This window comes from Oncorhynchus gorbuscha, linkage group LG23, assembly GCF_021184085.1.
Source record: "Oncorhynchus gorbuscha isolate QuinsamMale2020 ecotype Even-year linkage group LG23, OgorEven_v1.0, whole genome shotgun sequence".
Lineage (NCBI taxonomy): Eukaryota > Metazoa > Chordata > Actinopteri > Salmoniformes > Salmonidae > Oncorhynchus > Oncorhynchus gorbuscha.
The window spans coordinates 68,960,212-68,984,251 of NC_060195.1; the positions used below are offsets into that span (position 1 = coordinate 68,960,212).

At 46.7% G+C, this 24,040-nt stretch overlaps 1 protein-coding gene across 1 annotated transcript in view; it reads right to left on the reverse strand.

The window, feature by feature from the left end:
* LOC124010736 (receptor tyrosine-protein kinase erbB-4-like) overlaps positions 1-23,781 on the reverse strand; it is a 129,738-nt gene extending 105,957 nt beyond the window's left edge. The window contains exon 1 of the mRNA XM_046323379.1: positions 23,590-23,781. Within this exon, the coding sequence (XP_046179335.1) occupies positions 23,590-23,781 (192 nt within the window). The remainder of the gene's footprint in view (positions 1-23,589) is intronic.
* Between the last annotated feature and the right edge of the window lie 259 nt (positions 23,782-24,040).

Genomic DNA, 24,040 nt, shown 5'->3' on the forward strand with positions numbered 1-24,040 from the left:
TAGGTGTTTTATTTCTATATTGTCCTGGTATTGTTCCCAATCAGAGGCAGCTGTTTATCATTGTGTCTGATTAGGGATCATATTTAGTCAGCCTTTTCCCCTCTGTGTCTTGTGGGATCTTGTTTCTGTGTAGTTGACTGTGAGCACAGCATGAGCTTCACGTGTCCTGTATTATTTAGTGTTTTTCTTGGGTGTTTCACTCCAATAAATATGTGGAACCCAGATCACGCTGCAATTTGTTCCGAGTCTGCTTCCAATGACGATCGTGACAGTAAAATGTGTTTTTTAAATAGTCACAAATAAAACGTATGTTATGTCATTATTTCATTTGAGTACACCTGAAGGCCTATTGTATCGGTGGTCAATGTAGCCTCAGAGGACACAACCCCAATCATGATCTGGAAACCTTCCATGGTTTTTCTCATATTGAGGTCATGGAAGATTACCCGAGAGAAGTTAAGTCTTGATGTTGAGTGTTGATGAGGTCATGGCCATCTCACTCCTAGTGCCACCGCTCCACTACTGTGTTGTCCTCTGTCCCCCTCTGTGTTGTCCTCTGTCCCCCTCTGTCCTCCTCTGTGTTGTCCTCTATCCCCCTCTGTGTTGTCCTCTATCCCCCTCTGTGTTGTCCTCTATCCCCTCTGTGTTGTCCTCTATCCCCCTCTGTGTTGTCCTCTATCCCCCTCTGTGTTGTCCTCTATCCCCCTCTGTGTTGTCCTCTATCCCCCTCTGTGTTGTCCTCTGTCCCCCTCTGTGTTGTCCTCTATCCTCCTCTGTGTTGTCCTCTATCCTCCTCTGTTGTCCTCTATCCTCCTCTGTGTTGTCCTCTATCCTCCTCTGTGTTGTCCTCTGTCCCCCTCTGTGTTGTCCTCTATCCTCCTCTGTGTTGTCCTCTGTCCCCCTCTGTGTTGTCCTCTATCCCCCTCTGTGTTGTCCTCTATCCTCCTCTGTGTTGTCCTCTGTCCCCCTCTGTGTTGTCCTCTATCCTCCTCTGTGTTGTCATCTGTCCCCCTCTGTGTTGTCCTCTATCCTCCTCTGTGTTGTCCTCTGTCCCCCTCTGTGTTGTCCTCTGTCCCCCTCTGTGTTGTCCTCTGTCCCCCTCTGTGTTGTCCTCTGTCCCCCTCTGAGTTGTCCTCTGTCCCCCTCTGTGTTGTCCTCTGTCCCCCTCTGTGTTGTCCTCTGTCCCCCTCTGTGTTGTCCTCTGTCCCTCTCTGTGTTGTCCTCTGTCCCCCTCTGTGTTGTCCTCTGTCCCCCTCTGTGTTGTCCTCTGTCCCCCTCTGTGTTGTCCTCTGTCCCCTCTGTGTTGTCCTCTGTCCCCCTTTGTGTTGTCCTCTGCCCTCTGTGTTGTCCTCTGTCCCCCTCTGTGTTGTCCTCTGTCCCCCTCTGTGTTGTCCTCTGTCCCCCTCTGTGTTGTCCTCTGTCCCCCTCTGTGTTGTCCTCTGTCCCCCTCTGTGTTGTCCTCTATCCTCTTCTGTGTTGTCCTCTATCCTCCTCTGTGTCGTCCTCTATCCTCCTCTGTGTTGTCCTCAATCCTCCTCTGAGTCGTCCTCTGTCCCCCTCTGTGTTGTCCTCTATCCTCCTCTGAGTTGTCCTCTGTCCCCCTCTGTGTTGTCCTCTATCCTCTTCTGATATTGTCCTCTGTCCCCCTCTGTGTTGTCCTCTATCCTCCTCTGTGTCGTCCTCTGTCCCCCTCTGTGTTGTCCTCTATCCTCCTCTGTGTCGTCCTCTATCCTCCTCTGTGCTGTCCTCTATCCCCCTCTGTGTTGTCCTCTATCCCCCTCTGTGTTGTCCTCTATCCTCCTCTGTGTTGTCCTCTATCCTCCTCTGCTTTGTCCTCTATCCTCCTCTGCGTTGTCCTGTAGACCACACTATCTACATCAAGAGCTTTCATCTGTATTTTTAGTAGCTGTCTACATACCACCACAGACCGATGCTGGCACTAAAACCGCACTCAATGTATGTATACCGCCATAAGCAATGTCACGGCAGATTTCCTCCTCTTCGTCTGAAGCAGGGATCGGACCAATACGCAGCGTAGTTCGTGCTCAACATATTTTAATTAAAGATGATAACGTGAACACTACACAAAATAACAAACGTGGCACAATCAAAACAGTCCTATCTGGTGCAGAGAACACAAAGACAGAAGACAATCACCCACAAAGTACCCACAGAATATGGCTGCCTAAATATGGTTCCCAATCAGAGACAACGATAGACAGCTGCCTCTAATTGAGAACCAATCTAGGCAACCATAGACATACAAAATACCTAGAACAGGTGACAGCCCCATAAACATACAAAACCCCTGGACAAGACAAAAAACACATACATCACCCATGTCACACCCTGACCTAACCAACATAATAAGGAAAACAATGAATACTAAGGTCAGGATGTGACAAGCAAACAGGAAAACGCTCATCCAGAGGCGGCGCTCCTAGTGGTCGGGGACTTTAATGTAGGGAAACTTAAATCAGTTTTACCTCATTTCAATCAGCACGTTAAATGTGCAGTCAGAGGGAAAAAACTCTAGACCACCTTTACTCCACACAGAGATGCGTACAATGCTCTCCCTCGCCCTCTATTTGGCAAATCTGACCATAACTCTATCCTCCTGATTCCTGCTTACAAGAAAAAATTGAATCAGGAAGCACCAGTGGTCAGATGAAGCAGATGCTAAGCTAAGTTACTAGTCCAACGCTCTAACCACTAGGCTACCCTGCCTGTTGCTAAGCTACAGGACTGTTTTTGTTGTTTTATTAAACGTTTCACCTGCACCTGCTTCCCGACTCACAGCTCCGTTATTACAGACCCACTCCAATTTGCATACCACCCCAACAGATCCACAGATGATGCAATCTCTATTGCACTCCACACTGACCTTTCACACCTACACAAAAGGATCACCTATGTGAGAATGCTATTCATTGACTACAGCTCTGTGTTCAACACCATAGTGCCCTCAAAGCTCATCACTAAGCTAAAGACCCTGGGACTAAACCCATCCCTCTGCAAATGGATCCTGGACTTCCTGACGGGCCGCCCCCAGGTGGTAAGGGTAGGTAACAACCCATCCGCCATGCTGATCCTCAACACAGGAGCCCCTCAGGGTGCGTGCTCAGTCCCCTCCTGTACTCCCTGTTCACTCATGACTGCACGGCCAGGCATGACTCCAACACCATCATTAAGTATGCCGATAACACAATGATGAGACAGCCTATAGGGAGGAGGTCAGAGACCTTACAGTGTGGTGCAAGGACAACAACCTCTCCCTCAACGAGAGGAGATGATTGTGGACTACAGGAAAAGGAGGACGGAGCACGCCCCCATTCCAATTGACGGGGCTGTAGTGGAGCAGGTTGAGAGCTTGAAGTTCCTTGGTGTCCACATCACCAACAAACTAACATGGTCCAAGCACACCAAGACAGTCGTGAAGAGGGCACGACAAAACCTATTCCCCTCAGGAGACTGAAAAGATTTGGCATGGGTCCTCAGATCCTCAAAAGGTTCTACAGCTGCACCATCAAGAGCATCCTGATGGGTTGCATCACTGCCTGGTATGGCAACTGCTCGGCTTCCGAACAGACTATTTGCATTGCCCCCCCCACCCCTTCTTCTACGCTGCTGCTACTCTCTGTTATTATCTATGCATAGCCACTTTAATAACTCTACCTACATGTACATATTACCTCAATTACCTCAATCCCAGTGCCCCCCGCACATTGACTCTATATGGTACCCCTGTATACAGCCCCACTTTTGTTATTTACTGCTGCTCTTTAATCATTTGTTATTCTTATCTCTTACTTTTTTATTTTTTTTTCCTAAAACTGCATTGTTGGTTAAGGGTTTGGAAGTAAGCATTTCACTGTCTCCCCCATTTGTATTCGGCACATGTGACAAAAAACATTAGATTTGATTTGATTTGACATGACATTTGAAATGTCTTTATTATTTTGGAACTTAGTGAGCGTAATGTTCACTGTTCATTTTTATTTTATTTTTCACTTTTGTTTATTAAGTACTTCGGCTGCTTTGGCAATGTTAACATATGTTTCACATGCCAATAAAGCACTTAAATTGAGAGAGAGAGAGAAGGAGAGAGGGAGAGAGAGAGAGAGAGAGAGAGAGAGAGAGAGAGAGAGAGAGAGAGAGAGAGAGAGAGAGAGAGGAGAGAGAGGGAGAGAGAGAGAGAGAGAGAGGAGAGAGAGAGAGAGAGAGAGAGAGAGGAGAGAGGGAGAGAGAGGAGAGAGAGAGAGAGAGAGAGAGAGAGAGAGAGAGAGAGAGAGAGAGAGAGAGAGAGAGAGAGAAGGAGAGAGAGAGAGAGAGAGAGAGAGAGAGAGAGAGAGAGAGAGAGAGAGAGAGAGAGAGAGAGAGAGAGAGAGAGAGAAGGATAGAGGGAGAGAAGGATAGAGGGAGAGAGGGAGAGAGAGAGAGAGAGATTTAGAGAGAGAGAGAGAGAGAGAGAGAGAGGGATAGAGGGAGAGAGAGAGAGAGAGAGAGAGAGAGAGAGAGAGAGAGAGAGAGAGAGAGAGAGAGAGAGAGAGAGAGAGAGAGAGAGAGAGAAAATAACAAACAAAAGAAAGAGAAAACACTGTTTTGAAGAAGGAGCAATTTCCCCCCATTTCCTTCCTCTCCTCATCAGCATTCATCTCCTCACAAATAATCACCAAGAACAATGAAGCATAAGGAGCTCTATTTTATTCCCCTGGTGTTTATCCGCTCCAGCACCGAGAGGGAAGAGTATATAATCACCCAACCATTAACTCGTTAAGAATGGAGGGGGTCGTGCCACCATGCTATCTAGAGGAGGGGAGCCAGCGCTAACAAAGTGCTAATTTTGGCTTATTATAAAGAGCTGTAATTATGCTAACGCTCATGTGCCTAGGCTAATGCTCGCTTCCTGTGCCAGGCGACAGCCCCAGCCATATATCCCTCATTCTGTCAGGGCAGAGGCTAACGAAACGTCAGCGTTAGCCCAGGAATGCTTAGACCCACCCCCCCCTCACCGCTAACCATCGCTAATGCTAACTCCCCTCTTCAACCTCAGCTCGCTGGTGCAGGTGGGGTTATTTGGTGAGAGGATTTAGCCTACACAATTTAGCGACACTGGAGCACATAATATCTTTGAGGAGAGAGAGAGGCAGGATAGAAGAGAGAAAGACTTCAGAAGAGAGGAGCAGAGGGGTCAATTGCTTTCATCCCCTTCTCTATCTTTCCTTTCTCTCTGGCGCGCTCTTGATTTAAATGAGTTCCCCCGGCGGTGCTCTGGGGTGGAGAGGGACGAGGGCTCTATTCAGACACACCCAGAGGGCAGACACCAGCTACTTACCCAGAGCCAGCGACCAAGATGACTTTGTATTGCTTTGGAGAACTACTCACAAAGGGAGCTAGAGTGGACATCAAGCTGACGTGGAATGGTGTTATGTAAGGCATTAAATGGGCAGGTGAAACAGCAGCAGCATTGAGGGTCTGAGAGGGATATGAGGAAAATGTAAGAGGAGTGGAAGGACAGCTATAGGAACAGGAACAGGAACAGGAACAGGAACAGGAACAGGAACAGGAACAGGAACAGGAACAGGAACAGGAACAGGAACAGGAACAGGACCAAGAACAGATGAGTAGAGAGAAGAGTAGAGAAATTGCTCCTTCTCCAAAGAATTGTTTTCTCTTTCTCTCTCTCTATCTCTCTCTCGTCTATGCACTCTCACTTTCTGTTATGCTCTCTCCTGTTCTCCTGAGATAAAAACCCTGTAAAGAGTCTGTCTGTCTCAGTCGTGTGTGTGTGTATGTGTTTGTGTGTTTGTTTGTTTGTGTGTGTGTGAGGGGGTAGCTGGTGCCTGTGGAGAGGAGATGTAGAGTGGAGTGGAGTGGTGTGTGTGTGTGTGTGTGTGTGTGTGTGTGTGTGTGTGTGTGTGTGTGTGTGTGTGTGTGTGTGTGTGTGTGTGTGTGTGTGTGTGTGTGTGTGTGTGTGTGTGTGTGTGTGTGTGTGTATATATATATATATCCGCATCCTGGATTGATCTGCGTTTAATGAAGAGTCAATCAGGCTTATTGGTTCAGTCCAGACCAGGGGTGCCAAACTGAATGTGTATCTTAGTGGTTCAGCCCAGACCAGGGGTGCCAAACTGAATGTGTATCTTAGTGGTTCAGCCCAGACCAGGGGTGCCAAACTGAATGTGTATCTTAGTGGTTCAGCCCAGACCAGGGGTGCCAAACTGAATGTGTATCTTAGTGGTTCAGCCCAGACCAGGGGTGCCAAACTGAATGTGTGTCTTAGTGGTTCAGCCCAGACCAGGGGTGCCAAACTGAATGTGTGTCTTCTGGTTTTTGTTATTTGTATCCAATTAAGACCTAGAAAACCAGGGTTGACACCTGTGGCCTAGACTGTAGATAGAGAAATTTGAGGAAGAGGATATGATGGTCACTCAGTTGGTAGGAGAGTGTTACTGCTCTAAGGCCTCGTTGGTAGGAGAGTGTTACTGCTCTAAGGTCTCGTTGGTAGGAGAGTGTTACTGCTCTAAGGCCTCGTTGGTAGGAGAGTGTTACTGCTCTAAGGCCTCGTTGGTAGGAGAGTGTTACTGCTCTAAGGCCTCAGAGAGTGTTACTGCTCTAAGGCCTCGTTGGTAGGAGAGTGTTACTGCTCTAAGGCCTCGTTGGTAGGAGAGTGTTACTGCTCTAAGGCCTCGTTGGTAGGAGAGTGTTACTGCTCTAAGGCCTCGTTGGTAGGAGAGTGTTACTGCTCTAAGGCCCTCGTTGGTAGGAGAGTGTTACTGCTCTAAGGCCTCGTTGGTAGGAGAGTGTTACTGCTCTAAGGCCTCGTTGGTAGGAGAGTGTTACTGCTCTAAGGCCTCGTTGGTAGGAGAGTGTTACTGCTCTAAGGCCTCGTTGGTAGGAGAGTGTTACTGCTCTAAGGCCTCGTTGGTAGGAGAGTGTTACTGCTCTAAGGCCTCGTTGGTAGGAGAGTGTTACTGCTCTAAGGCCTCGTTGGTAGGAGAGTGTTACTGCTCTAAGGCCTCGTTGGTAGGAGAGTGTTACTGCTCTAAGGCCTCGTTGGTAGGAGAGTGTTACTGCTGATTGATCTACGGGGACATTACTGTATCTTGCAGGATGAATAAAAGCATACAATATGTGAAAATGAATCTAGACTTTTAAACCGCTAGCATGTGTGTGTGTGTGTGTGTGTGTGTGTGTGTGTGTGTGTGTGTGTGTGTGTGTGTGTGTGTGTGTGTGTGTGTGTGCGTGTGCGTGCGTGCGTGCGTGCGTGCGTGCGTGCGTGCGTGCGTGTGTGTGTGTGTCAGTGCATGCATAAGGGTGTGTGATGGAGAGGGATGGATGTGTTTTGCTGAAAGCTGGACTTGACCAGGCAGGATGGCAGGCTCATCTATCTAACTGTCAGGACCCACTAGGCTACAACCACCATGTATCTCTCCTCTCTACCACCATGTATCTCTCCTCTCTACCACCATGTATCTATCCTCTCTACCACCACCATGTATCTCTCCTCTCTACCACCATGTATCTCTCCTCTCTACCACCACCATGTATCTCTCCCCTCTACCACCATGTATCTCTCCTCTCTACCACCACCATGTATCTCTCCTCTCTACCACCATGTATCTCTCCTCTCTACCACCATGTATCTCTCCTCTCTACCACCACCATGTATCTCTCCCCTACCACCATGTATCTCTCCTCTCTACCACCACCATGTATCTCTCCTCTCTACCACCATGTATCTCTCCTCTCTACCACCACCATGTATCTATCCTCTCTACCACCATGTATCTCTCCTCTCTACCACCATGTATCTCTCCTCTCTACCACCATGTATCTCTCCTCTCTACCACCATGTATCTCTCCTCTCTACCACCATGTATCTCTCCTCTCTACCACCATGTATCTCTCCTCTCTACCACCATGTATCTCTCCTCTCTACCACCATATCTCTCTCTCTCTCTCCTCTCTACCACCATGTATCTCTCCTCTCTACCACCATGTATCTCTCCTCTCTACCACCTCTCTACCACCATGTATCTCTCCTCTATACCACCTATCTCTCCTCTCTACCACCACCATGTATCTCTCCTCTCTACCACCATGTATCTCTCCTCTCTACCACCATGTATCTCTCCTCTCTACCACCATGTATCTCCTCTCTCCACCACCATGTATCCTCTCTACCACCATGTATCCTCTCTACCACCATGTATCTCTCCTCTCTACCACCATGTATCTCTCCTCTCTACCACCATGTATCTCTCCTCTCTACCACCATGTATCTCTCCTCTCTACCACCACCATGTATCTCTCCTCTCTACCACCACCATGTATCTCTCCTCTCTACCACCATGTATCTCTCCTCTCTACCACCATGTATCTCTCCCTCTACCACCATGTATCTCTCCTCTCTACCACCATGTATCTCTCCTCTCTACCACCATGTATCTCTCCTCTCTACCACCATGTATCTATCTCCTCTCTACCACCATGTATCTCTCCTCTCTACCACCATGTATCTCTCTCTCTCTCTACCACCACCATGTATCTCTCCTCTCTACCACCATGTATCTCTCCTCTCTACCACCATGTATCTCTCCTCTCTACCACCACCATGTATCTCTCTCTCCCTCTCTACCACCATGTATCTCTCCTCTCTACCACCATCTATCTCTCTACCACCTCTCTACCACCACCATGTATCTCTCCTCTCTACCATCATGTATCTCTCCTCTCTACCACCATGTATCTCTCCTCTCTACCACCATGTATCTCTCCTCTCTACCACCATGTATCTCTCCTCTCTACCACCACCATGTATCTATCCTCTCTACCACCATGTATCTCTCCTCTCTACCACCATGTATCTCTCCTCTCTACCACCACCATGTATCTCTCCTCTCTACCACCACCATGTATCTCTCCTCTCTACCACCATGTATCTCTCCTCTCTACCACCATGTATCTCTCCTCTCTACCACCATGTATCTCTCCTCTCTACCACCATATCTCTCCTCCACCACCATGTATCTCTCCTCTCTACCACCATGTATCTCTCCTCTCTACCACCATGTATCTCTCCTCTCTACCACCATGTATCTCTCCTCTCTACCACCACCATGTATCTATCCTCTCTACCACCATGTATCTATCCTCTCTACCACCATGTATCTCTCCTCTCTACCACCACCATGTATCTCTACCACCCTCTCTACCACCATGTATCTCTCCTCTCTACCACCATGTATCTCTCCTCTCTACCACCATGTATCTATCCTCTCTACCACCATGTATCTCTCCTCTCTACCACCACCATGTATCTCTCCTCCTCTCTACCACCATGTATCTCTCCTCTCTACCACCATCTATCTCTCCTCCACCACCATGTATCTCTCCTACCACCTCTACCACCACCATGTATCTCTCCTCTCTACCACCACCATGTATCTCTCCTCTCTACCACCATGTATCTCTCCTCTCTACCACCACCATGTATCTCTCCTCTCTACCACCATGTCCTCTCTACCACCATGTATCTCTCCTCTCTACCACCATGTATCTCTCCTCTCTACCACCACCATGTATCTCTCCTCTCTACCACCACCATGTATCTCTCCTCTCTACCACCATGTATCTCTACCACCACCCTCTCAACCACCATGTATCTCTCCTCTCTACCACCATGTATCTCTCCTCTCTACCACCATGTATCTCATCCTCTCTCTACCACCATGTATCTCTCCTCTCTACCACCTATCTCTCCTCTCACCACCATGTACTCTCCACCATGTATCCTCTCTACCACCATGTATCTATCCTCTACCACCATGTACCACCACCATGTATCTATCCTCTCTACCACCACCATGTATCTCTCTCTCTACCCCCACCATGTATCTATCTATCCTCTCTACCACCACCATGTATCTCTCCTCTCTACCACCACCATGTATCTATCCTCTCTACCACCACCATGTATCTCTCCTCTCTACCACCATGTATCTATCCTCTCTACCACCATGTATCCTCTCTACCACCATGTATCTCTCCTCTCTACCACCATGTATCTATCCTCTACCACCTACCACCACCATGTATCTCTCCCCTCTACCACCATGTATCTCTCCTCTCTATCCTCCTCTCTACCACCATGTATCTCTCATGTATCCTCTCTACCACCATGTATCTCTCCTCTCTACCACCATGTATCTCTCCTCTCTACCACCACCATGTATCTCTCCTCTCTACCACCACCATGTATCTCTCCTCTCTACCACCATGTATCTCTCCTCTCTACCACCATGTATCTCTATCTCTCTACCACCATGTATCTATCCTCTCTACCACCACCATGTATCTCTCCCTCTACCACCACCATGTATCTCTCCTCTCTACCACCACCATGTATCTCTCCTCTCTACCACCATGTATCTCTCCTCTCCACCACCATGTATCTCTCTCTCCACCACCATGTATCTCTCCTCTCTACCACCATGTATGTCTCTCCTCTCTACCACCATGTATCTCTCCTCTCTACCACCATGTATCTCTCCTCTCTACCACCACCATGTATCTCTCCTCTCTACCACCATGTATCTCTCCTCTCTCATGTATCTCTCCTCTCTACCACCATGTATCTCTCCTCTCTACCACCATGTATCTCTCCTCTCTACCACCATGTATCTCTCCTCTCTACCTACCACCATGTATCTCTCCTCTCTACCACCACCATGTATCTCTCCTCTACCACCATGTATCTCTCCTCTCTACCACCATGTATCTCTCCTCTCTACCACCATGTATCTCTCCCCTCTACCACCACCATGTATCTCTCCTCTCTACCACCATGTATCTCTCATCTCTACCACCATGTATCTCTCCTCTCTACCACCATGTATCTCTCCTCTCTACCACCATGTATCTCTCCTCTCTACCACCATGTATCTCTCCTCTCTACCACCATGTATCTCTCCTCTCTACCACCATGTATCTCTCCTCTCTACCACCATGTATCTCTCCTCTCTACCACCACCATGTATCTCTCCTCTCTACCACCATGTATCTCTCCTCTCTACCACCATGTATCTCTCCTCTCTACCACCATGTATCTCTCCTACCACCTCTACCACCATGTATCTCTCCTCTCTACCACCACCATGTATCTCTCCTCTCTACCACCATGTATCTCTCCTCTCTACCACCACCATGTATCTCTCCTCTCTACCACCATGTATCTCTCCTCTCTACCACCATGTATCTCTCCTCTCTCTACCACCATGTATCTCTCCTCTCTACCACCTACCACCACCATGTATCTCTCCTCTCTACCACCATGTATCTCTCCTCTCTACCACCTCTACCACCACCATGTATCTCTCCTCTCTACCACCATGTATCTCTCCTCTCTACCACCACCATGTATCTCTCCCTCTACCACCATGTATCTCTCCTCTCTACCACCATGTATCTCTCCTCTCTACCACCATGTATCTCTCCTCTCATGTATCTCTCCTCTACCACCATCTCTCCTCTCTACCATGTATCTCTCCTCTCTATCACCATGTATCTCTCCTCTCTACCACCATGTATCTCTCCTCTCTACCACCATGTATCTCTCCTCTCTACCACCATGTATCTCTCCTCTCTACCACCATGTATCTCTCCTCTCTACCACCACCATGTATCTCTCCTCTCTACCACAACCATGTATCTCTCCTCTCTACCACCATGTATCTATCCTCTCTACCACCACCATGTATCTCTCCTCTCTACCACCACCATGTATCTCTCCTCTCTACCACCATGTATCTCTCCTCTCTACCACCATGTATCTCTCCTCTCTACCACCATGTATCTCTCCTCTCTACCACCATGTATCTCTCCCTCTCTACCACCATGTATCTCCTCTCTACCACCATGTATCTCTCCTCTACCACCATGTATCTCTCTCTCCTCTCTACCACCATGTATCTCTCCTCTCTACCACCACCATGTATCTCTCCTCTACCACCATGTATCTCTCCTCTCTACCACCATGTATCTCTCCTCTCTACCACCACCATGTATCTCTCCTCTCTACCACCATGTATCTCTCCTCTCTACCACCACCATGTATCTCTCTCTCACCTATCTCTCCTCTCTACCACCACCATGTATCTCTCCTCTCTACCACCACCATGTATCTCTCCTCTCCTCTCCTCTCTACCACCATGTATCTCTCCTCTCTACCACCATGTATCTCTCCTCTCTACCACCATGTATCTCTCCTCTCTACCACCACCATGTATCTCTCCCTCTACCACCATGTATCTCTCCTCTCTACCACCATGTATCTCTCCTCTCTACCACCATGTATCTCTCCTCTCTACCACCACCATGTATCTCTCTCTCTACCACCCTCTCCTCTCTACCACCATGTATCTCTCCTCTCTACCACCATGTATCTCTCCTCTCTACCACCATGTATCTCTCCTCTCTACCACCATGTATCTCTCCTCTCTACTCACCATGTATCTCTCCTCTCTATCATGTATCTCCTCTCTACCACCATGTATCTCTCCTCTCTACCACCATGTATCTCTCCTCTCTACCACCACCATGTATCTCTCTCTCTCTACCACCATGTATCTCTCCTCTCTACCACCATGTATCTCTCCTCTCTACCACCATGTATCCACCATGTATCTCTCTCTACCACCACCATGTATCTCTCCTCTCTACCACCATGTATCTCTACCACCTCTCTCCACCACCATGTATCTCTCCTCTCTACCACCATGTATCTCTCCTCTCTACCACCACCATATCTCTCTCTCTACCACCATGTATCTCTCCTCTCTACCACCATGTATCTCTCCCTCTCTACCACCATGTATCTCTCTCTCTCTACCACCATGTATCTCTCCTCTCTACCACCATGTATCTCTCCTCTCTACCACCATGTATCTCTCCTCTCTACCACCATGTATCTCTCCTCTCTACCACCATGTATCTCTCCTCTCTACCACCATGTATCTCTCCTCTCTACCACCATGTATCTCTCCTCTCTACCACCATGTATCTATCCTCTCTACCACCATGTATCTCTCCAGTCTACCACCATGTATCTCTCCTCTCTACCACCACCATGTATCTCTCCTCTCTACCACCACCATGTATCTCTCCTCTCTACCACCATGTATCTATCCTCTCTACCACCACCATGTATCTCTCCTCTCTACCACCACCATGTATCTCTCCTCTCTACCACCATGTATCTCTCCTCTCTACCACCATGTATCTATCCTCTCTACCACCATGTATCTCTCCTCTCTACCACCATGTATCTCTCTCTCCACCATGTATCTCTCCTCTCTACCACCACCATGTATCTCTCCTCTCTACCACCACCATGTATCTCTCCTCTCTACCACCATGTATCTCTCCTCTCTACCACCACCATGTATCTCCTCTCTCTACCACCATGTATCTCTCCTCTCTACCACCATGTATCTCTCCTCTCTACCACCATGTATCTCTCCTCTCTACCACCACCATGTATCTCTCCTCTCTACCACCATGTATCTCTCCTCTCTACCACCATGTATCTCTCCTCTCTACCACCATGTATCTCTCCTCTCTACCACCACCATGTATCTCTCCTCTCTACCACCACCATGTATCTCTCCTCTCTACCACCATGTATCTCTCCTCTCTACCACCATGTATCTCTCCTCTCTACCACCATGTATCTCTCCTCTCTACCACCATGTATCTCTCCTCTCTCCATGTATCTCTCCTCTCTCTACCACCATGTATCTCTCCATGTATCTCTCCACCACCATGTATCTCTCCTCTCTACCACCATGTATCTCTCCTCTCTACCACCACCATGTATCTATCTCTCCTCTCTACCACCATGTATCTATCCTCTCTACCACCATGTATCTCTCCTCTCTACCACCATGTATCTCTCCTCTCTACCACCATGTATCTCTCCTCTCTACCACCACCATGTATCTCTCCTACCACCTCTACCACCATGTATCTCTCCTCTCTACCACCATGTATCTCTCCTCTCTACCACCATGTATCTCTCCTCTCATGTATCTCTCCTCTCTACCACCATGTATCTCTCCTCTCTACCACCATGTATCTCTACCACCATGTATCTCTCTCCACCACCTACCACCATGTATCTCTCTCTCTCTACCACCATGTATCTCTCTCTCTCTCTCTCTCTCTCTCTCTCTCTCTCTCTCTCTCTCTCTCTCTCTCTCTCTCTCTCTCTCTGTCTCTCTCTCTCTCTCTCTCTCTCTCTCTCTCTCTCTCTCTCTCTGTCTCTCTCTCTCTCTCTCTCTCTCTCTCTCTCTCTCTCTCTCTCTCTCTCTCTCTCTCTCTCTCTCTCTCTCTCTCTCTCTCTCTCTCTCTCTCACACACAGACAGCAGCCTCATGCTCAGCGGCCTCAAGTTGAGAGGAGGGAGGGTTTTTGTCAGAGCAGATGTTTTTATATGTCACTAATGGGTGTCCCCCTCCCTACATCTCCCTCTCCATCCCTCCCTCCCCCTGCCGTGCTGCTGTTGTCTTTAAGGGAACAGGAACGATCAATTTGTATGTTCCTCGTCTCTCCATGCTTGATTCAGCCCCCCAGCACCCTCTTCATGAATCTACGCTGTGCTAATGGACGGCCCCGGCCACCACAGATCGCCAGAGAGGAATCACAAGCACTGTCACACACGTGCACGCGCACACAAACACAAGTGAGGGTGGGTGTGTGTGTGTGTGTGCTAGTGTGTCTTTGTGTGTGTGTTTGTTAGTGTGTGTGTGTATGTGCATTCCTGTGTGTGTGTGTGTGTGTGTGTGTGTGTGTGTGTGTGTGTGTGTGTGTGTGTGTGTGTGTGTGTGTGTGTGTGTGTGTGTGTGTGTGTGTGTGTGTGTGTGTGTGTGTGTGTGTGTGTGTGTCTTTGTGTGTGTTTGTTAGTGTGTGTATGTATGTGCATTCCTGTGTTTGTGTGTGTGTGTGTGTGTGTGTGTGTGTGTGTGTGTGTGTGTGTGTGTGTGTGTGTGTGTGTGTGTGTGTGTGTGTGTGTGTGTGTGTGTGTGTGTGTGTGTGTGTGTGTGTGTGTGTGTGTGTGTGTGTGTGTGTGTGTGTGTGTGTGTGTGTGTGTGTATGATATGTGCATTCCTGTGTTTGTGTTTGTGTGTGTGTGTGGGTGGGTGCGTGCGTGTGTGTGTCAGGCAGATGTAGTTGGATGGAATTTATCTACATTTATCAACCTGACTCCAATATCATGTGAACGATATCGGCCCATAATCATATCAATCAATCTAGCCGAGGTAGCGAGCATTGTGTCACCACTCAGTATACAATAAGATGCACGTTTCTGGGTTTACCCTGATGCAAATATTAAGAGGCCAATATCTTGCAATGAATGTCCTAGCATTAAATGATTGAGTTAACCTCAGCTCAGAGCTGCACAGTTAGAGACCAAGCATATATGTTATGTGTATTGTGAATAACATTAGATAATTCACCAATTAATGGAATATTATTAAGGTGCGTATCCATTTAAAAGGCATCCGATTGATTACAGTCATGCAATAAGAAACAATTATCAAATGGTACCAGAAATGTTCACCATGAAATGGATACGACATAGAAGTCTTAACAGCATAGAAAATTCACTACTATGAGATCGGTCTACCAATGTCTCCGAGATCAAAGTTTCAACCCATCTTTAATTCTTCCAAGAGCACCAAATCCAGCTTTAATTCTTCCAAGAGCACCAAATCCAGCTTTAATTCTTCCAAGAGCACCAAATTCAGCTTTAATTCTTCCAAGAGCACCAAATTCAGCTTTAATTCTTCCAAGAGCACCAAATTCAGCTTTAATTCTTCCAAGAGCACCAAATCCAGCTTTAATTCTTCCAAGAGCACCAAATTCAGCTTTAATTCTTCCAAGAGCACCACATCCAGCTTTAATTCTTCCAAGAGCATCCAGCTTTAATTCTTCCAAGAGCACCAAATTCAGCTTTAATTCTTCCAAGAGCACCACATCCATCTTTAATTCTTCCAAGAGCACCAAATCCATCTTTTAATCTTCCAAGAGCACCAAATCCCAGTATCTCCCATCGTCTAATTAACCTCACTTTGTATGGCCCAAAACATTCAACCAAAAGGCATAAAACTTCCCACGCATCCTCTAATCTAACCGCCCTCCACACTGTATGGTAACAGTGCACCCGTGTTGCTCCTCTTTGAAGTATCTGCCTCCGACCAACAGAATAACACAGTTTCTCTGGAACAAAAAATCCATATCACTTACAGTACAATATAAAATATCAACATTCAAAGCTCTTTATGAACTCTTGAAAGAATCCGGAACATGACAATTTAAATATAATTCACGTAGTAACATTAATTTGGTCAATAAACGCTTTCATCAGTCTTCACTCCCCCAACAGTGTCAGTCCGTGCTCCCAGGGTCCTTTGGGAATGTCCCTCCCCGGGAGAAAGCCACAGATTAGGTGTGATGGTCAGCCAACCAAATAATGTCATAAATGGTGATTGAGTGATGACACCGGGCCTCAGCGCCTGCCAGTCACCAGTATCACCTTCTATCCTTCTTCCACTACACAGACTCCTGCCAGGCTTGGCATCTCTTTTGAAATCCACATTAAAACACTTCCACTAAACCCAACCATTCGGCATATTTGTTCCAGCACAGCTCTACATTCTAATATCCCTTTTCAACATTTACAGAGGTTCCAGAGGGCTTCACCAAACCAAATCCTTGAACAGCTAAAGAAAGCATAGCAAATCAGTTAAGAAAGAAGCAGTGGGAGAAATTCAGCAACATGCATGAACATCAACAGTTTTCAGTTCATCTGTAGAACAGCTGCATCAAAGTGCAAGTTAACTTCTTTGGGGATCGGTGTCCCTTCCACAGGACGGTGGAGCTAACGTAGGCTAATGCCGTTAGCACGAGGTTGTAGGTAACCTTCCACAGGTCGGTGAAGCTAACGTATGCTAATGCCATTAGCACGAGGTTGTAGGTAACCTTCCACAGGTCGGTGAAGCTAACGTAGGCTAATGCCGTTAGCACGAGGTTGTAGGTAACCTTCCACAGGACGGTGGAGCTAACGTAGGCTAATGCCGTTAGCACGAGGTTGTAGGTAACCTTCCACAGGACGGTGGAGCTAACGTAGGCTAATGCCGTTAGCACGAGGTTGTAGGAGTCCCTTCCACAGGACGGTGGAACTAAAGTAGGCTAATGCCGTTAGCACGAGGTTGTAGGAGTCCCTTCCACAGGACGGTGGAACTAAAGTAGGCTAATGCCGTTAGCACGAGGTTGTAGGTAACCTTCCACAGGACGGTGGAGCTAACGTAGGCTAATGCCGTTAGCACGAGGTTGTAGGTAACCTTCCACAGGACGGTGGAGCTAACGTAGGCTAATGCCGTTAGCACGAGGTTGTAGGTAACCAGAACATTTCCCAGGACATGGACATTTCTGACTTTGGAGAGTGGGAAGCTTCAATTCTTGTTAATCTAACTGCACTGTTCAATGTACAGTAGCTATTACAGTGAACGAATACCATTCTATTGTTTGAGGAAAGTGCATCATTTTGAACATGAAAAGTTATTAACAAACAAATTAGGCACATTTGGGCAGTCCTGATTAATTCAAATTGAACAGAATTAAAAAAATATATATATATTTAACCAAGTAGGCTAGTTAAGAACAAGTTCTCATTTACAACTGCAACCTGGCCAAGATAAAGCAAAGCAGTGTGACACAGACAACAACACAGTTACACATGGAGTAAACAATAAACAAGCCAATAACACAATAAACAAATCAATGACAGAGTAGAAAAAATAAAGTCTATATACAGTGTGTGCAAAAGGCATGAGGAGGTAGGCAATAAATAGGCCATAGGAGCGAATAGTTACAATTTAGCAGATTAACACTGGAGTGATAAATGAGCAGATGATGATGTGCAAGTACTGGTGTGCAAAAGAGCAGAAATGTAGATAAAATAAAAACACTATGGGGATGAGGTAGGTAGATTGGATGGGCTATTTACAGATGGACTATGTACCGCTGCAGCGATCGGTTAGCTGCTCAGATAGTTGATGTTTAAAGTTGGTGAGGGAAATAAAAGTCTCCAACTTCAGCGATTTTTGCAATTCGTTCCAGTCACTGTAGGCAGAGAACTGGAAGGAAAGGCGGCCAAATCAGGTGTTGGCTTTGGGGATGATCAGTGAGATATACCTGCTGGAACGTGTGCTACGGGTGGGTGTTCGTGACCAGTGAACTGAGATAAGGCGGAGCTTTACCTAGCATAGACTTAGAGATGACTTGGGTCTTCCTAGTGGGTCTGGCGATGAATATGTAGTGAGGGCCAGCCGACTAGAGCATACAGGTCGCAGTGGTGGGTGGTATAAGGTGATTTGGTAACAAAACGGATGGCACTGTGATAGACTGTATCCAGTTTGCTGAGTAGAGTGTTGGAAGCTTTTTTGTAGATGACAATGCAGAAGTCGAGGATCAGTAGGAGAGTCGGTTTTACTAAGGTAGGTTTGGCGGCGTGAGTGAAGGAGGCTTTGTTGTGAAATAGAAAGGCGATTCTAGATTTGATTTTGGATTGAAGATGTTTAATATGAGTCTGGAAGGAGAGCTTACAGTCTAGCCAGACACCTAGGTATTTGTAGTTGCCCACATATTCTAGGTCAGAACCGTCCAGGGTAGTGATGCTAGTCGGGCGTGCGGGTGCAGACAGCGAACGGTTGAAAAGCATGCATTTGTTTTTACTAGCGTTTAAGAGCAGTTGGAGGCCACGGACGGAGTGTTGTATGGCATTGAAGCTCGTTTGGAGGTTAGTTAGCACAGTGTCCAAGGAAGGGCCAGAAGTATACAGAATGGTGTCGTCTGTGTAGAGGTGGATCAGGGAATCGCCTGCAGCAAGAGCGACATCATTGATATATACAGAGAAAAGAGTCGGCCTGAGAATTGAACCCTGTGGTACCCCAATAGAGACTGCCAGAGGTCCGGACAACATGCTCTCCGATTTGACATACTGAACTCTGTCTGCAAAGTAGTTGGTGAACCAGGTGAGGCAGTCATTAGAAAAACCAAGGCTATTGAGTCTGCCGATAAGAATACGGTGATTGACAGAGTTGAAAGCCTTGGCCAGGTTGATGAAGACGGCTGCACAGTACTGTCTTTCATCGATGGCGGTTATGATATCGTTTAGTACCTTGAGCGTGGCTGAGGTGCACCCGTGAATGGCTCAGAAGCCGGATTGCACAGCGGATTCGAAATGGTCAGTGATCTGTTTATTAACTTGGCTTTCGAAGACTTTAGATATGCAGGGCAGGTGGATATAGGTCTGTAACAGTTTGGGTCTAGGGTGTCACCCCCTTTGAAGAAGGGGATGACCGCGGCAGCTTTCCAATCTTTAGGGATCTCATACGATACGAAAGAGAGGTTGAACAGGCTGGTAATAGGGGTTGCAACAATGACGGCGGATAGTTTTAGAAAGAAAGGGTCCAGATTGTCTAGCCCAGCTGATTTGTACGGGTCCAGGTTTTACAGCTCTTTCAGAACATCTGCTGTCCGGATTTGGGTGAAGGAGAGGCGGGGAGGGTTGGTGCGAGTAGCTGCGGGGGAGGCGGAGCTGTTGGAAGGCATGGCCAGCCGTTGAGAAATTCTTATTGAAATTTTTGATTATCATGGATTTATCAGTGGTGACTTAGCCTCAGTGCAGTGGGCAGCTGGGAGGAGGTGCTCTTGTTCTCCATTAACTTTACAGTGTCCCAGAAATTTTTGGAGTTAGAGCTACAGGATGCAAATTTCTGTTTGAAAAAGCTAGCATTTGCTTTCCTGACTGACTGCGTGTATTGGTTCCTGACTTTCCTGAACAGTTGTATATCGTGGGGACTATTCGATGCTATTGCAGTCCGCCACAGGATGATTTTGTGCTGATCAAGGGCAGTCAGGTCTGGAGTGAACCAAGAGCTATTTCTGTTCGTAGTTCTGCATTTTTTGAACAGGGCATGCTTATCTAAGATGGTGAGGAAATTACTTTTAAAGAAAGACCAGGCATCCTCGACTGACGGGATGAGGTCAATATCCTTCCAGGATACCCGGGCCAGGTTGATTAGAAAGGCCTGCTCGCAGAAGTGTTTTAGGGAGCGTTTGACAGTGATGAGGGGTGGTTGTTTGACCGCGGACCCACAGCGGATACAGGCAATGAGGCAGTGATCGCTGAGATTCTGATTGAAAACAGCGGAGGTGTATTTGGAGGGCAAGTTGGTCAGGATAATGTCTATGAGGGTGCCCATGTTTACGGATTTAGGGTTGTACCTGGTGGGTTCCTTGATGATTTGTGTGAGATTGAGGGCATCTAGCTTAGATCGTAGGACTGCCGGAGTGTTAAGAATATCCCAGTTTTGGTCACCTAACAGAACGAACTCTGAAGCTAGATGGGGGGTGATCAATTCACAAATGGTGTCCTGGGCACAGCTGGGAGTGGAGGGGGGTCGATAGCAGGCGGCAACAGTGAGAGACTTATTTCTGGAGAGGTTTATTTTAAAGATTCGAAGTTCAACCTGTTTGGGTGTAGACCTGGAAAGTATCTGGTATTTAGAAAGCCTATCTCTGCAGTATATTGCAACTCCTCCCCTTTTGGCAGATCTATCTTGACGTAAAATGTTGTAGCTGGATATGGAAATCTCAGAATTGTTGGTGGTCTTCCTAAGCAAGGATTCAGGCACGGCAAGGACATCAGGGTTGGCAGAGTGTGCTAGGGCAGTGAGTAAAACAAACTTATAGAGACAAGGATTCTGATGTTGACATGCATGAATCCAAGGTTTTTTCAATCACAGAAGTCAACAAATGAGGGTGCCTAAGACAACGGGTGAGACAACAACAGCTAATCAGCTAAAACAACAACGTGTAAAATGGCGATGAAGGGGCAGAGAGGGTCGGTTAACTACACACAGAGCCTGAGTTCGCGGCTTGGGCAGACAGATAAACAAACAAACCAAAAAATAAAATAATAAAAATACAATAGTTAATTGGATCAGTCAAACTTTGCACATACACTGATGCCATCTAGTGGCCAAAATCTAAATTGCACCTGGGCTGGAATAATACTTTATGGCCTTTCTCTTGCATTTCAAAGATGATGGTACAAAAAAAAAATACAAAAGAACAGTTGTTTTTTTCTTTGTATTATCTTTTACCAGATCTATTGAGTTATATTTTATGACATTCGTTTCACATTTCCACAAACTTCAAAGTGTTTCATTTCAAATGGTACCAAGAATATGCATATCCTTGCTTCAGGTCCTGAGCTACAGGCAGTTAGATGTGGGTCATTTTAGACAAACATTGGAGAAATAAAGGGGCTAATCCTTTTTAAAGTTACTGCAACAACTGACTGAAGGGTGCTGATATTAGAGCCCAACTTCAGTGTGACCAAATGTATGACAAGTCTAATAAAGACTGTGGGGCTGAAACTGTTGTTTCAGTCGCTTTCACTGCAGAGGAACAGGACTCAAAGCGACTCAGGAGCAAATCTGGGGGTAAAGAAAGCTTCTGAACTCCCAAACGAGCAGGGCTTCTTTGCCCTCAGTGACTGGCAGGTGTAACCTTATAGTACAGCATGGTACCACTGTGTAACCTACAGTCTGACTGACAGCACTAATAACCCTTCCAATCACTCAGTTCCCTGTAGGCATCTTCCCACAATTACTAGACTGTCTAAAGAATTAGTGTGTTGTTCTGGATTTAGTGCGTTGTTCTAGATTTAGTGCGTCGTTCTGGATTTAGTGCGTTGTTCTAGATTTAGTGCGTCGTTCTGGATTTAGTGTGTTGTTCTGGATTTAGTGCGTCGTTCTGGATTTAGTGTGTTGTTCTGGATTTAGTGTGTTGTTCTGGATTTAGTGTGTTGTTCTGGATTTAGTGCGTTGTTCTTGATTTAGTGCATTGTTCTAGATTTAGTGCGTTGTTCTGGATTTAGTGCGTTGTTCTGGATTTAGTGCGTTGTTCTAGTTTTAGTGCGTCGTTCTGGATTTAGTGTGTTGTTCTGGATTTAGTGCGTTGTTCTGGATTTAGTGCGTTGTTCTAGATTTAGTGCGTTGTTCTGGATTTAGTGCGTTGTTCTGGATTTATTTAGTTCTTTTAGTGTTGTTCTGGATTTAGATTTGTGTTGTTCTGGATTTAGTGCGTTGTTCTAGATTTAGTGCGTTGTTCTGGATTTAGTGCGTGTTCTTGATTTAGTGCATTGTTCTAGATTTAGTGCGTTGTTCTGGATTTAGTGCGTTGTTCTGGATTTAGTGCGTTGTTCTTGATTTAGTGCGTTGTTCTAGATTTAGTTCATTTGTCTTGATTTAGTTTGTTGTTCTTGATTTAGTGAAAGAAGGAAGGGATGGCGGGATGGGTGTGAATGTCAGAAGTTCAATTGAATCATAGTAATTATCATCGTCCTTATCATCATTATCATAGTCATAACCAACACCACTTCCTGTCCTATCTTGAGGGCTCTGAGACAATTCATCAGTAATCATCAGCCCAGGAGAGAGAGGAGGGCAGGTTCAACCAGGATATCAACATGCATGACAACCGTCTCTAAGGGAATATTCCCTGTCAAGTTAGCCGAGAGGAACTTTTCCTGCGGCGTTGCCCCAGTTACTGTTCCTAAAGCTTTGACCGTGTGTCTCTCTCTTTTTCTGAATGTGTTTAATCAACCCCCTCAATTACATCTGTTTGGACAACAGAAAACAATCTATTGACATTTTTTATCATCTCAAGTGGTTAGCTTTGATAGGATGCGAAAACGTTTCTCCTCCGTCATCCTCTGCCAGTTTCCCCGGAAACGCGAGGCGTCAGTGTACTGTTGGTGGTCCTTACGGGTCAGGTGGTACTTAGCGGCACAGTGTGATATCATTAACCCCGCTACCACCTTTGCCGTGTCACACCGCCATCAACCCCGTCACCCTGTGGACCGGCGCAGCCATAAAAGCGGGTGTCTCCACGGCAACAGCGTACCTCCAGATATCCCTTATCAATCCCCCAGATGCCTAATTGTTGCGCTAATGATGCAATGCCTGATGGAACTGTTTATGGTTTTCATTTTCCCCGACGTCGGAGCGCGGTAATTAGTGGCACACCTCAGATCATTAAACAGCATGGGGGCCCGGGAGGGTGGGAGGTGGGGGAGGGGGAGGTGGGCACACCGGGGAGAGAGGAGAGGACCCATACTGTGCTGAGATAGGCCTAGTAAGGGAGCTTTATGTTCATAAAAATAAAGAAATAAAAAATTCCAGGCCTCCTCGATCCTCACACCGGGTCCTCTCCTCTCTCCCCATGTGCAGCCCATAGATCATTTTATGCAGCACCAGTTTACCAATGATAAAAATATGTGCTAAAATATCCACAGTGCTGAAATGAACAACATTTGATTCATAAACTGCCAATAGAAATAAACACATTATTCATGACTTTTTCACACTGCAACAGGTGGCTTCAGGTCTACCATTCATTTTTGACCAACAACAATCCATGGTCTATCAGCAGCATCCGGTCAAGCTGGACTCACCTTGAGGAAGGAGAGGTTGCGGTTCCGGTCGATGCTGGTGATCTCCAGGTTTCCCATGACCACCTCACAGTTCTCATAATGCTTCTTCAGGGTGCGGTACTGCTGGTCCAGGTCTGACAACGTGCTCAACTTGTTCTCCGTTCCAGGACAAACTGCAGGAAGAGAGAGAGACACAGATGGATACAAATACATCTCACCATTCAACTTAACTACAAAGCCAATTCAATGTCATTCAACAATTACACACTGCAGAGCATAAGAGAGGTCTCTTTTGTAAAGTAGGCCGTCATTGTAAATAACATTTTATTCTTAACTAACTTGCCTAGTTAAAAAAGGTTACAATTTAAGATTCAAGAGACAGAGAGAGAGAGAGAGAGAGAGAGAGAGAGAGAGAGAGAGAGAGAGAGAGAGAGAGAGAGAGAGAGAGAGAGAGAGAGAGAGAGAGAGAGAG